The sequence below is a fragment of the Choristoneura fumiferana genome, chromosome 2 (genome assembly GCF_025370935.1).
Source record: "Choristoneura fumiferana chromosome 2, NRCan_CFum_1, whole genome shotgun sequence".
NCBI lineage: Eukaryota > Metazoa > Arthropoda > Insecta > Lepidoptera > Tortricidae > Choristoneura > Choristoneura fumiferana.
Window position 1 is genome coordinate 11,701,458 of NC_133473.1, and position 15,300 is coordinate 11,716,757.

General features: G+C 39.0%; 1 protein-coding gene across 1 annotated transcript in view; it reads right to left on the reverse strand.

Moving 5' to 3' along the window:
- Positions 1-20: 20 nt before the first annotated feature.
- The window catches only part of Rab3-GEF (Rab3 GDP-GTP exchange factor), a 58,214-nt gene continuing 42,934 nt past the window's right edge, over positions 21-15,300 (reverse strand). The window contains exons 35-42 of the mRNA XM_074108863.1: positions 14,194-14,235; positions 13,167-13,175; positions 11,020-11,092; positions 9,375-9,421; positions 6,263-6,448; positions 5,283-5,642; positions 3,859-3,959; positions 21-2,460 (exon numbers count right to left, since the gene is read on the reverse strand). Coding sequence (XP_073964964.1) covers positions 2,289-2,460; positions 3,859-3,959; positions 5,283-5,642; positions 6,263-6,448; positions 9,375-9,421; positions 11,020-11,092; positions 13,167-13,175; positions 14,194-14,235 — 990 coding nt within the window. The 3' untranslated portion in view covers positions 21-2,288. The remainder of the gene's footprint in view (positions 2,461-3,858; positions 3,960-5,282; positions 5,643-6,262; positions 6,449-9,374; positions 9,422-11,019; positions 11,093-13,166; positions 13,176-14,193; positions 14,236-15,300) is intronic.

Consider the following 15,300-nt stretch of genomic DNA (forward strand, 5'->3'; position numbering starts at 1 on the left):
GTTGAAATAAAACTTAAGAATTAAGGAAATACTTCATTTATTATAAACGGTACGTACACATATTTTACTATACCTAAAACTAAACAATGTTATTTATTCTTTTATATACACAAACATCAATTAAAACGATATTGCTTTATAATCAATCACCTATGCTGATAAGTGTTATTATCATTTCGATTCAAAACAAAAGTCAATGAAAATAGTTTGTATTTGAAACATGATCCACGTATATGTGTAGTGTTCAAAACTGTAATTGAGATATTGCATGTCGATTTACAATGACATTGAGATTAGGGAATTAAAAAGAAACTATAGAAAGTATGTATCAAATTTCACTTACCATAAAATAATAATATTATGTAACTGTAAAATATGTCAACATTCTAACTAGGAACATCACAGCTCACTAAGGGGCATAAGCCTAAGATTTAAATTGTAATACCACAAAGTAATACATCCAAGGGCATACGCATATTTTACCATTTAATTAATTATTTGTCCATATTATCATAATGGTCGGTAGTAAATACTTTATGATTATGAGATTAGAATGCTAAGTGGCACGTCTCGTGCTCAAATAAGAAAATAGTCAAGCTCCAATGGATGAGTACAGTACAACAGCATACCATGATTATGTTTATTCAGTGTAGCGCAGGAGACCCGTATTTAAAATAGTATACGATTTATAATTCATTGAACTGATTTATCGAATCATACTACCGCATTCTCGTCTAATTTTAGTTCTTGGTATTGATTTGTCATAGAAAAAGAAAACCTTTACGAATCAACTTTTTACGGCCCTTCACTTCCACGTACGGCAGTTATTAAAACAGTTATATTATTATAAAACTTGACCGAGATTATGATAAAACTATTTTATTTAAAGCATTTTTTTGATACCATATAGACGTTTATAATGTTGCATTGGGAGTTAAAGTACATTTTTAAAGGGAATGGTATACATTCAATGCATATCAAAATATCAAACAGGTCACTATGTAGTTACGCATTGATTGTCTATCAAAATATATTTATATCATAATAATATATTCCACTTACTATTATCTCATATTATTTTAATAATTCTCTTTAAAGAATCTTGCAAGACCCGGATAATTCACAAAGTCCAAGAATTTATAGCGATGGGTACAGAGATTCAAGCACACCTTCTCTTTTTCTCGATTCGATCATCTTAGTTAGACTATAAGCGTTATCGAAAGTGGCAAAATGCTTCGGTAGTTTTAAAGGCGTCATTTTGTTACGCTCATGTCAACACATACATACGTACAAAAGCTTGTTTTTTTTGTGGAATACGGGGCAAACGAGCAAACAGATGGTGAGCGATTATCGTCGCCCATGGACACCTGCAACACCAGACGAATCACAAGTATGTTGCTGGCCTTTTAGGAATTAGAATTAAGACGTTTATCCGGAACCAACCGATTTATTTTTATACGCCCACGTTCGTCAGTAGGTACCTAATTTCTATTTTGCACGGTTTTTCATACACCATATCAAGTAAGCAAGATATACCTAGTGCCATCCACGAAGACGCGTGATTTTGTCAAAATTAGACATTAATCACATTGCATAAGAACCACGGCACGCGTCATCGTAAATGACTCTACCTATACTCGCGCTATCCGTCACAGTGTAATATTACCACATTGGCGTAGCTAGCATGGGTGGCACCCGGGACGGATATTGTACGTAGGTTTCACCTAATTCTGTAGTGTCACCCCAAAACTCGAATAAAAAAAACTTACTATGCAAGAAGGCACCTATTAAGTAGGTACTTATTATTGTTACATATATTATTTTGTTAGTGGCGGTTATGCATTCTGCGTTCTGCCACAGTTTAAGGAATTGTTATAGGTGGCACTACTGATATTCACGGTACCCACTTACGGGTAACACCCGGGTCGGGCCGCCCCCTAGCTACGCCACTTTGCCACTATACTTGAAAGTTTTAGGTAATTAACTAAATGTAAACAAACTTCAGCTGCCAAATTTGGCACGTTCAAGGATTTTAAACATTTTACTTATCTATCATTGCAATGCAAACTAGAGTAATGTATTGCAATACTGAAATGAAAATGTTTAGGTAGTTTAATGGGAGAAATTCAATATTTAAGACGCCAATTGACATTGTTTTGTTTACATTTATTTAATTACCTAAACCTTTCAAATATAAGTGACCTTTGCTTAACTGAGTTAGACTGCTTGAGCGCTTGAGTCTGTGGACACCGGTAACTTAATTCAAGACTGCAAGAGAACAGGTAATTTTACTTATTAAGATCAGTCGATGGTCGTCGTATGCTGTTGCGCTGCGGTATGACAAACTCTGCGTGCCTCGGGGTGGTGAAGGGGTTAGTGGGGGCGAAGGGGCCGCCCACGGAGCCCTGCCGCGGCGGTAGGCGCCGCGTGCTAGCCTCGCGCATCGGGGGACTGCCGGGGCTGCGAATATACACTTGCTATCATAAAAAAATCATCATATTTATAGTTACTGTGTTTAAACAACATCGCAGCCAAAAGGCACAACTGCAAATCTATTCTAAAAAAAACATAAAGTCCACAAGTGTCTATGTGCTTGCTTGCACCCTTTTCCTTTTCTTCCCAAACACAAGCTTGCACTTATGCCCTTTGTTCTAATGGTGGCAATGGTGGCAGAACAATAAAATTGTCTTAGTCTTTATGTCACCTAACAGAAGTGAGTCTCCTTAAGGCCGCCATCAAGGGGAATAATAATAATAATAATAAGTGAGTCTGTAAAAAAGTGTAAATTTTAGATATTTCTTTTTTGATTCCATCCAATGCCACTGAAGATAACCCAAGTGTTTCAGGTTTATGTTTTAGATATTAGAATGCACTAGCAACGGTTAAATTTATTGTTGAATCTTCTATAAATCTCTAATCTAAACTCTAATTGGGATCTCAGGCGACTGGCTAGCGGAAACGATTCTGGACTTGCTTCTTTAAATGCGTATGACAATGAAAGATTGGTTATAGATCTTTTAAGGATTGAATAGTACCTAGGTGCAGAATGATTACAATTATGGAGGGTAGAAGATACTAAAGTATGACCGCTAGGTACAGTTATTTTTCACCTTTTATTCGCCAAGACAGTGCGATTCAGCGCCATCTATGGTCGCTTAAGATCGCCAATAGTTTTGCTGAAAATTATAATATTTTTATAAGGTAACCTTAGAACGTAACAAACTAAATGGTCACACACCCATTGAGCTACGGCAACTACACTACTTAATATTATAAATGCGAAAGTAACTCTGTCTGTCTGTCTGTTACGCTTTCACGTTGAAACCATTTTGATGATATTTAGTATAGAGATAGTTTGAACTCCAAGGATCAACATAGGATACTTTTTATTCCGGTATAGGGCACCACTGCATGATAACCTAAATCCGCGCAAACGAAGTCGCGGGCATAAGCTAGTTTGATTATGACTACAAGGTGTCTAAAAGAAAATTAATCTAGAGTATTTAAGCAGGTGATAGTTTGCTTTACTGAATATTCCTGAAAAGGTTTTTCATTGGATTTTTTAATTCAACATGGCGGCACGCCTTTAACGTCTTACTATTTGAATATAGAGTAATATATGGAATTATTTGTCAGCTATACTTTAAAAAACCCGGCTGATTTACTAAAAGTAAAAAAGGAAAAAACAGCTCTAGCAGTTTATGGGGTCCGTTAAGTAACTTAAATTTAAACAGTCGGGACCCATTTAAAATCGTAACTAAGTATTTAGCTCAAAACTACCAGTATCAGGTTTCATCCCAGTCAGGTTCATTTTCTAGATAAAACAACGTAAAGCAGTGTTGACTATTGAGTACTTACCTAGGAGTGGTGTTAAGATCTGCGGCGGCGGAGAGCTGGCGCGGGGGAAGCGCGGGGGGCGGGCCTGCGCCCGCTGGCCGCGCGCCCGGCCGCGGGGGAAGCTGTTAACAGAAACATTGTGAAGTCTATAGGTACCAAGTTACAAGGTACCAAAAAGAAATATTATCCAATCTTCATCAACATCATCAGCTGGAAGACGCCCACTGCTGAACAAAGGCCTCCCCCTTAGAACGATACAATGAGCGACAACTCGCCACTTGCGTCCACCGGTTTTCCGCAACTCTCACGATGTCGTCAGTCTACCTGGTGGGAGGCCTGCGGTTTTTCGGTTCGTGGTCGCCACTCGAGGACTTTTCTCCCCCAACGTACAGAATATATAATAGTACTAACGTACAAAATGGCCACGCTCCGCCCTGCACCGGTTTGAGTTACCCCACCCCTCAAGCGCAGATTGCAGCAAAACCGCAGGAAAGCAGTCGGGTGCGCAACGCGATGAATGTCGGCCGCACGGCACTAAGATCGGGAGCAATTATTTTGCGAAATGGTAACGGTACCATACCTACTTCCTTTTTCTAAATAAATAATGATTTCTGAAATTATCCCGATTAATACATGAAATAACTACCTACCAAATAAATCGTTTAAGTTTGTAGTCGTATATCTATTGTAATTGAAAATAATAATGCCTAAATACACAGACAGACACATTTGAAGTAGGTTTATAAATAGGTAAGATTAACGATTACATTTATTTGCCCTATCTAAGCCATACCTACATATAAGTACCTTTAAATGTCATTGGTAGCACTTATTAGGGTTTTGCGATAGTCAGCCCTGTGTATCTTACGCACACATTGACGCGTGTACAGACATCGTCGTGCGTATGTAGATTCAAGAACGCGTATTTTGTACGGCATGGCCGCCGTGTGCCCAACGGTTATCCGTTCTTCGTGGTCTTCAGGCACTGCCGAATATTGGACGAGAAGATATCACGAAGTTTCCCGAACGCTGCCCATCCGAGTTGGATTCTTCGGGCGACCTCGTTGTCGAAGTTGGACCTACCCAATTGGACAACTTGTCCAAGGTAAACATAGTGGTCAACAACTTCGAGTGTATCGTTCCCAACGATAACCGGCACGGGTATCCGATCTTATAAGTTCCAATTTTCAAAATGGCCGGGTCGCTATAAGTGGGTCATTATTTGAGCATTCAATCCGTTTGATTTTCGTGGGCGCACATTTGCTAACATGATAGAAGATTCTGTTACAGTTTCCTTGTTAGCTAGTAGAAGAACAGGATGTTTGAAAAATAATAGAAAATGTCGCCAAATTCTACAGTTCATTCATAAAAAAATGTGAACACGAAAATGAGGCGGAGGAAAAGCTCGAATAAGGACCCTAGTATTAAAATAAACTGTTACTCACAAGTGGTGGTTCGTGCGGGCGCGTGGGTGCGGCTTGCGAATGCGCCCGCGCCAGCCGCTGCGGGGCGGGCGCGGGCGGCGGCGGCCGGCGCGGCGGCACGCTGTCCCGCCTCACCGGCGCGTCGTGCCCCGCGCCGCTTCGGGCGGGCTCGCCACCGCTCGGGGCACTTCGGGCGGCCTCGCCAGGACTCGGCGTACTTCGGGCGGGCTCGGCCTGACTCGGGACGGTTCTCGCGGGGTCTGGCTGACTCGCGGCCGGCTCGGGGCTGCGGCGCAAGGCTTCCGCGCGCGTCGGCGATGGAACCTTCGCGAACTTTGGGTCAGCCGGTCGGTTTACTGGTGACCTTCTGTCCGCCTTTAACTGTAAAAATCAAGATCAATATAATGAACTACAAGATTTTACCTAGCTCCTCCACTTGCAAGAGATATCTGCACAACACATGTGTTTTCATCAAAACTCTCCTCCGAACCATGACTTTTTAGCTCATATTGCGTGGACATAAAGCTTTTGTCTATCGGCTTTAGGCGGAAAAACGGAACCCTTATAGGATCACATTGTTGTCTGTCTGTCCGTCGGTTTGTCAAGACCCTTATCTCGGGAACGCGTGGAGATATCGAGTTGAAATTAAAACCATATAGTTACAACAAGTCTACAGTCCCTTGAAACTGTGAAAAAAACAAATTTCTAAGTTAACGTAAAAAAAAGATACGGCCGTTTATGCCGCAAAAAACGTATATTTCGGCACGTTCAAGGGAATCAAAATTTGTAGGGTATTTTCCGTTGACCTAGAACTGTGAAATTTGGACTGGATATTCATACGGAACCCCCGGTGCGCGAGTCCAACTCGCACTTGGCCGGTTTTTTATTAAAATTTTGGTTGTTTGTTACCTATTATTGCTAAAGCGGCTCCGAAGCGGTAACGTTTCGTGTGCTCTGCCTACCCCAATTGGGAGTATAGGCGTGATGTTTGTGCGTGTTACCTGAGGGCTGGTTCTGTTCTTGAGCGCGGCGCTGTCGGGGCCGAGGTCGGAGACGGAGCGCGCGGCCTGCGGCGGCGGCGCGAGCGAGGGCACGCGCGCCGCCTGCTCCAGGATCGCCTTCTTCTGCTCCTGACCCGCCGCGAAGTAAGAGAACACGCACAGCACCGCGTAGCAAATCTGGTCGGCCTGGAATAGCGTACAGTGTCGTTGTTACACCTTTTTCATAATATAAGGCTAATCCTCAATCAAAGGGCGGCAACGCATCCGTAACTCAACTTTTGTTGTGTGTGTCCATTGGTAGCAAAGATTGCTTTCCATCAGGCAATAGTTACAAATTGGCGCTAAAGTAGCAAGTGTGAAATAATTTAGTAAATATATCGTCACTACTTTAAAAAAAACTCATATCTCAAAATAGATTTTTCTGAGTGGACCTTATGAACATTACGTCGAGGTTCAATTTTGTTGACATATTGATTTTAGATAAGAGATTTTTTCAAAGTAGTGACGATATCCTAATCCTAAAATACCTGCTGTAAGAACATGTGGACAATGACTGAATTTTAGTGTTCTGTTAGAAGCACTATTGAGCGATTTTACTCTAACTATCGTTATAAAACTTTCTTTAAAATTTACCCGCTTGCTACTATACCGCTGCCTATTTAACATCTTTCGATGGACATTTTTGCATACACGAAGACTGTCCTGGGTATACATTTTACATTCCGTACATTTTAGGTTAGTTACATAGAGTTGTTGCATAGTTTTAAACGCGTACGCGTTTTATGATGGAGTTTTGTGTGATCATATTATGTGAACATACAGAGGTAGGTATATACCAACAAATATTATGAAGAGGATTCGAGATTAATGCTAAAAAAGTGTTGCACAAATGAATCTTGCACGTGTGGTTGGGTATGAAAATGTGGTGTTACAAGTGGTGTACCTATGGATTTGGACTTTCGCAAAGTAACTCCTCATTGAATAAATTATTTTCTTTATGGTAAAATTCCCATAGTTTCACTGGTGGTCAGACTTCAACTTACCATGCTGTGAATTAAATTATTATTGGATTATCATATAAGTGCATAAAATATCGCTTATGAGTATAGTAAGATTAGTAAGGTAGTTAGTAAAAAGGAGCTAATTTGATTACAAATAACAAGCCTGTCCATTATTATGCCAGGTGCAGCCATGTTGGGGTATTTCATTGGACCTCGTTTCTAAGACTGGTTACAATTTTGTGGCAATATTGCAGCGATATATTTAAATTTCATAGTACCTATATTTCATCATTATCATTCAAAATATTTTACTAAAACAATTAAAAAAAATGTCAAGTAAGTAGTGGATTCTCACAGTCATCGAGAATGTAGGAATATTAAAAGTGAGATATATCTCGATGACACCAAGAATCGAGGCCCTTGGGTTATTAGGAACAGAAACAACGCCATCATGACAGACCTTACATATTTATTGCTGGTGGTGGTATTTATACGATCATGAAACTTGTTTTACTTTCGCAATTTATTAGTAAATAGCATTTAAAGTAAAAGAAGACTTTATTTGCAAAAACCATGATTTATTTATTCTCCGCTACGTCGCCTACTCGTGACCATGTCCGTCGATAATTTATTAATAAACCATGCTTTCAGCACCTTGAAGTCCTATTGAATTGCTACTTACAAATACGATTGGAAACATTAAAGGAGAAGTTAACAAAGACAAGCGAAATGTATTAGCATAGTCCCAGCTTTTACAAAAATACTCAAAAGCGACTTTTAAAAGTAATTTAAGTAAATACTTCTACACCGCAGGATTAGTCGTAGGTCAAACATCCGGCGAAGTACAGTCACTAGCATTTATATCTGATACAACAAAGCGTGCATAAATATCTGCTACGACTCTGTTTCTATAGCCGGACGTGTCAGATATTTTTGTTGCCTCCGCTTTGGCAGATATGAATGCAAGGTGACTGTACATATGTTTAAAGCTAAGTATAGGGTAATACTACCCTATTTTGGCACCTTAGCTGCAATTGTCATCTTCACCTTGGATTAACCCTTTGACCGCCACGGTCGGGAAAACACGACAGCTGAAAAAAGTGCCATAGTGGCCATGTCGGCATTTCGTGGCGTATATGGAACGATTTTCATTTTTTTTTGTCGGCTGTGGCCGACCGTGGCGGTTAAAAGGCAAGGAGTCAAAAGTGAATGTTTGAGAAAAACTGCAAACGGCCACGACCCTTAATTTATGATTAAAAAATCTGGGAATATTTCAACTCAAATGGGTCCCAAATTAAAGTTCGTGACTGCCCCAGTGATATAAGTTAAATAGCTAATTATTAGATATCCTTAAAGACAGTACTTACAAATATGAAAATAATATAAAAATGAAGGATTAGAGTAAAAATAGTAAGGATTTTTAATTTTAACACTTATGTTCTAGTTCAGTAAGTAAATTAAATTAATTAAGCTAATTTACAAAGCACCTGATTCAAGCGACGATAAAAAAAATGTATGGCAAATGGACGAAATATAAATTAAAAGCTTAGGTGAAAGAGTAAAAAAGACATGCAAAAATAAAAACAGACTCATTGTGTACATACATCGGTACGAGCTATGAAACGAAAGGTGCATAATTCATTTCACTTCTAGTGGTCTCGATATAGTATCGAGAAAGCCATATGGAGAAGAAACGATGCAGGTCAAGCACTACTTTCTCTGCCTACAACATAAAAAAATCCGATATTCAATGAAAATAAAACAAAAGAAAACATAACATACAATCAGGACAATTCACACGAGTCAACAGGAAAAGATCTCGCCGCGGCCGCGACAAATGTTGAAGGTACAGTCGAACAAACTGATCATACACCAGGATGGAACCACTTAATAATTAATTTCACTATGTTTTCCTTGACAACAGCATGGGATGTCAACATGACATTACTAGCATAAAAGTTCCACTCTGGTACATGATTCAGTTTGTACGGCTGTACTTATATTTAATTTAACCATTAATATAATACGTAAAAAAACACGTGGATAACTTTCGGCATTGTGAGATCTTCTACTGGACTTTTTAATCAGTTAATTAACACAAAAATACTTGCCATAATAGATTTGTACTTTCTCTGTATTATTTGTCTTGTTTTTGGATCTGAAAAAGTAATGGATAAAGTATTATTTTCAAGAAAATCAGCTACATCTTGTTAGTTAGCCGCGAACCGATATTGTTGAACCGGGGTCCCTTTATCTTGCATAATAAGTATCGATTCTTCTAAACAGACTTCGCATAACCAGTTTCACATATTTTTTTTAGCCGAAGGATACATTTGCATAATCATATACTTTACATAATTATCAGTTCGAATAATAGTCATTACTCAGAATATTAAATGGCAGAACACTGTAATCAATGTATATACTTTTACAGAATATTAAAAAGCAGAACAATAGCATCGCCAATTTATATATGGCATAATGGCATAGCAAAATACTAGTTTGGACAATACAATAGTATTTTAACGGAATTTCAATTTTCGGCAGCGGCTGGCAAAGCGTCAGAATCTTACTTCTCCCAATAAAGGTTAGGCTAAATAATAACCCTAATTTAATTGCAAGTAATGTTTAGTAAAATTTTATCCTGCTTTTTATCCTTATGCAAACTAAATACTATGAGATATATCTTTCTGCGTAATAACTATTCGGACATTTAAATATGATTATCATCGATATTATGCCATGTTAATATTCTGCTTTCCAAAATTATGAGAAATGATAGTAATTCGGAAATATGATGATTCTGCTCAAGGTTGTTAGTGAAACGAAATTATGACATTCAATTTACTGCAACATAATAGTGATCCTACTTTACTGGCCTTTACGTCCGGCTACGGCTACGCATGCGTAGCAATAGCCTAGTAATTTAATTGAAATTCCGGGATTTCGCAAAAAATCTCGTAGGAATACTCAAAAATTATATCGTGAATTTTAGTAAAGTTGCATATAAAAACCCGCGCCGAATTTCTTGTATCTAATCCGAGCGGTTGAAGTTTTAGGATTTTATTTCGATACCGTGTTAATTTTGAGATAAAAGATATAGATAGATTAAGTGTTATATTTACTATTTCTGGTGTACAATAAAGAGTCTTTGTATTGTATTGTATTGTATTGTATTGTGTTACTCTAGACCTGCAGGTATCTATATAAAACGTTTTAAAAAATCCGGAATTCCCATGGGAATTTCAGGGAATCTTTTACAAAGTATTAGAAAACAGACGATCGGATGGCCAAGTAGTTAGAAAATCTTACTACGAAGCTTGAGGTCCCGGGTTCGATACCCGGCCGAGGCAGATATTTGTATAAATAATACGTTTATAAATACTACGTTAAATAATACCATATTTGTATAAATAGTATGTTTGTTTTCGGGTCTTGGATGTTTAATATGAATTTAAGTATGTATTTATCTATATATGTATGTTTATCCGTTGCCTAGTATCCATAGAACAAGCTTTGCTTAATTTGGGACTAGGGCAATTGGTGTCAAAGTGTCCCATGATATTTAAAAAAAAACTTTTAAAGGAAAGATGGATGAAATCGGTAGAGTCGTTCTTAAGTTATCGCGTGACCAAGTCAGATAGGGAATATTTTTTATACATATTTAGATTTAATTAGAACAATTACGTTAAGTTTTAAATACTATGAGATGAAGTTAAAATAAATGAACACATAAACTTAAAACATAAAACTTACTGAATTCTTCTAAAACGAAAATTCCGCCGTTCTGCGTAAAGCACTTCCGAATGTGATCGAGTCTCACAAAGAACTGTAATACAAAATTAAACATCATTAACATAAGTTTTTCCATTGATAGCCCTCTGAAATTCAACTAGATATATTACGAATAGCGTTTTTATATGTACAGTCAGGGGCATAAACGTTTATACAGCATAGCGTCAAATATATGTACACTTCGACCTTATGGTTAGTGTCATAAAGGTGTACAGATATTTGTGACATCTTGGTAACGTACATATATTTATGACCTTGACTGTATGTATCCATATCAAAATCAGTTGCTAGATACACTACAATGTGTGTGATGATTTTAATACAAAATTTTGTTATATTTGTCTGAATGAAAAGTTAGTACCTAAGTAAAGTTGGTAATCTAATCTTTGCACAACTATATACTTACTTCATGCAACAAAATCAATATTTAGGAGCTGTTTCACCATCCATTGATTAGTGTTAACTAACGGTTAAATGTGATGCCGTCTCCGTCTATTCGAACAAAACAAATAGAGACGGCATCACATTTAACCGTCAGTTAACACTAATCAATGGATGGTGAAACAGCCCCTTACAGTTTTGTAGTGCTAGCAGCTAGCAGTCTCGTGTTCATATCATTCACTTAAGTATCATAATACGTCTATTACAATAAGCGAGTAAAAGCCAGCGAGTAAGTAATAAATTAACTATTGGACGCCATGCTTGTTCGTTGTGCAACTATGTACACTATTGCTTACCTTGTAGTTTACTCTCTGTGTATCTGTTTTCTGTATTGCTTACTATTTCTGGTGTACAATAAAGAGTCTGTGTATTGTACCTCTATTGTATACTGCGATATCATGTTTCTCGTAGAGTTTTACTCGCTTATTACAATCGTCACTTTAGCTACCACTCAACAATCGACTAGAGAGCTTAACGAAAAACTTTAAGAAGGGTTTCTAAAATTAATACTTTTTACCATGTAATTCACACATGTAAGTTTTACGTATACATACTGACTGGAACTGTTATTTAGGTATAGATAATTACATTTACTACAACTGCCTCCTATTCAAAAGCATTTGTGCAACGTGTGTCCTTAGTATGGGTAGAGTATGACATATAGGCATAAACATTATAAAAATAAGCAAACCAGATATCATTAATTAGAATCTGAATTTATTGTTCGTCATAAGAACTTTGAAATTCACATCATATAAAATATCACAATTATATTATATTTTACACATGCATTCATGCGATACGAGCAGCGGACCGTTAATACTGAACATAGAATGGATCCACTAACATCCACTCGTGCAATTACCCTGCAAAATATCAGTTTTATTTAGGTAAACTCGTTTCCATCTTGAAGGGTAACGCACACCCAGAGATAGCCGGGCAGCAGACCGTTAGTGTATCTCAAATACGATAATTCAGTTCAAAATTCAACGACAAAAACTGCTAATCAGGAGCTTTTGCACGTCGCGTTTCTGCTGGTTGAATTCAAACAGCAAAGAACAGGACGGAGAGCGCGAGGCTCGGCAGCGGAGGCAGCGGGGGGCGGGGAGTGCGGTGTGCTGGTGTGCAGGGTGCGAGGTGCGGGGCGCGGGGCGCGGGGCGCGGGAGGGGCGGGCGGGAGCGCCGCGGCCGGGCCCAGCCGCACCAGAACTTGTGAGATGGCAATGCTCTACGACTGACCTCGTGACTCGCGTCCGGTAAGCTCGGGCTGACGAGACGCTCGCTCGGGTACCGGGAGATAGATACATGGGGGCCAACGAACTAAATCTCACCGCTTCTAGCGCGAGCGAAAGGGGAACCGAGACCGCTCGCCGGACGATCAACGATACGAATGCAAGCTATCGGGTGCGATAATAAACAAATAAATAAACAAAGGGCGTCTATGTGCATGCACGACGCGCGCATCGGCGCCCGCCGCACTCGGGAGAACTAAAACAACGCTAACAACGGCTAAAAACAATCTGTAAGCCTCAAAACTACAAGTAAAGCCCTACGACCTCGAACGATTATCACTAATTGCACATAATAATGTAACCGTGACAGAAATCATAAGGTCGTGTCGATCATCGTAAGAGCCAGCCATTACTAGTGTATGAACCACTGAGTACCTCGAAATCCTTCAGCGCAGCGGCGCGTGTTCGGCATGTCCGGGAAGAGTAGAACAAACAAAAAGAAGAGATTAGTTGGGGCCGGCGAGCGCGTGTCAAGGACCATCTCAAAAGTTCCTAGCGCGTCGCGATCGCCCTGCCGGCGGACCGGGCCCGCGCCTGCGCCGGCCGGGGCGCCGGCACCGGCACCGGCGCCGGCCGCGGCCCGCGCGCTCCGGCGCACCGAGGGAGGTTGCAGACAAATAGCACATGCACAAAGTATTGTACGGAATAGGTATACGAAAATCAGATGGACAACGGTCAACCTTAAAATGTAAAAACTTCTAACTATTACATCGATTTAGTAATAGAGCAAGATTTATGGGCAAAAGTAAGTGATTTTATTGAACAAAAAGCTGGATTCGTTTTTGTCATTACAGAGTGATAATTGAATTTGGTCGCTATGTATACTTTACACTTTCAGATTAAAAAGACTTTTGATATATGTACTTAATAATAATATATGTAAGTAATACACACATTAAAGACAAAAATTCAGGTAGTGAAGAAGAAGTTAAGATAGGAAAGTTTGAGTGGTCCTTGAATCCGAATTAAATATTTCTAGAATCTGAGGGGCAAGCAAAATTATGATTTGCCATTCAGCAGTTTATATAAAGTTATGTTTGTGATATCGGGGCGGGTCCGTGTCCTGTATCGCGGCAGAGTGCCAGCAGCACGGGCGAAGCGTCGCGTCGTAAGTCGCCGGTCGCAGGCGGACGGACACAAACGGTACGCGGCGCGCCGCCGGCGGGCGGCACAATATACAGACAGAAGCGCCGTCGCCGTATCATATTGAGACGATCTCCGAATGAAGCGTTACACTGACAGATACCTTACCTGACGAGGCTCAATGTAATGACCATACCAGAACCATTGCAGAACTATCAAGTCTTTGATAGCAACGGTTGTGGTAAATTCATTACTTTTACAAATAAATAAATAAGCTGACAAAAAGTTACAGACACGCATAAAAGAGAAAAAAACATACCTTGCTGTGCTGGAACAGGAGCCCGACGCCTTCCATGCACACCTTCGAAATGTTAAAAGTGTCAGTATTGTGTTTCGACGCCGAAGTTTGAGCATTGGGCGGGTCGAGAGAGGCTATTTTAATCCACTTCGAAAAGGAGACATTTCTCATGTTTTATTTATCTATCTAATACTTTTAAACGAGCAATTCTTGTACATTTCAAGGATCCCGGAAACGGCTCCTACGATTTCGATGAAATTTGGTATGTAGGGGTTTTCGGGGATGAAAAATCGATCTAGCTTGGTCTTAACTCTGGGAAAACGCAGGTTACCGAGTTTTAGTCCGAGCGGAGCTCGGTCGCCCAGGTGCTAATACTTAATAGGTACATGGACAACTCAATTAAAAAATACATCAATTCAATTAAAGTTAAGTACTACGTACGTAATACGTAGAAATAAATAACATGATATTTTACATCGGTAGTAGGTAACGATAGAGCTATATTTCCAAAAAAATTATTGAAATTACGATTTAATTGAGATTACGATATTATGGCATTTTAGATACTCAAAAAACTGTTTACGGTTTTGTGCTAGTGCTGCACTCTGACGGGAGAAAATTTCAGTAATATTTCTTATTAAATTATTATATATCTTAAAATGTGCACGAAACTCACAAAAAGATTTTATTTTATTTGTTAAAACAAACGTACAAAAATAAACTTTAAATTTAACATAGATACCTAGATGGGACACAGAATATATTTCATGTATGAAAAGTAAAAAATAAAGAGTTATGTTAATTACCTACTATTATATGCCAATAAAATAAATTTCACTTTATTCTTTTGTCGAGTTCAGTGGTTTATCAAAAACTTAAGATTTTTAAGTCTGCGTAAGTTCTAGATCGATTTTTCGCCCCCAAAAATATACATAATAATCGAATACATAAGAAATCGTCGGAATCGTTTACGAGATTTTTAAACTAGGTCCATTACGTATTTAATTTCCTATGCTTCTATTACTCTTGCATTTATCGGTAGTTGTGCAATGTTTCACGTCAGTTCTGATGTTGATTTCTCGAACAAAGTTCGAGTCGAGCTGAATCTCACCCATTCTTACGTGGCAG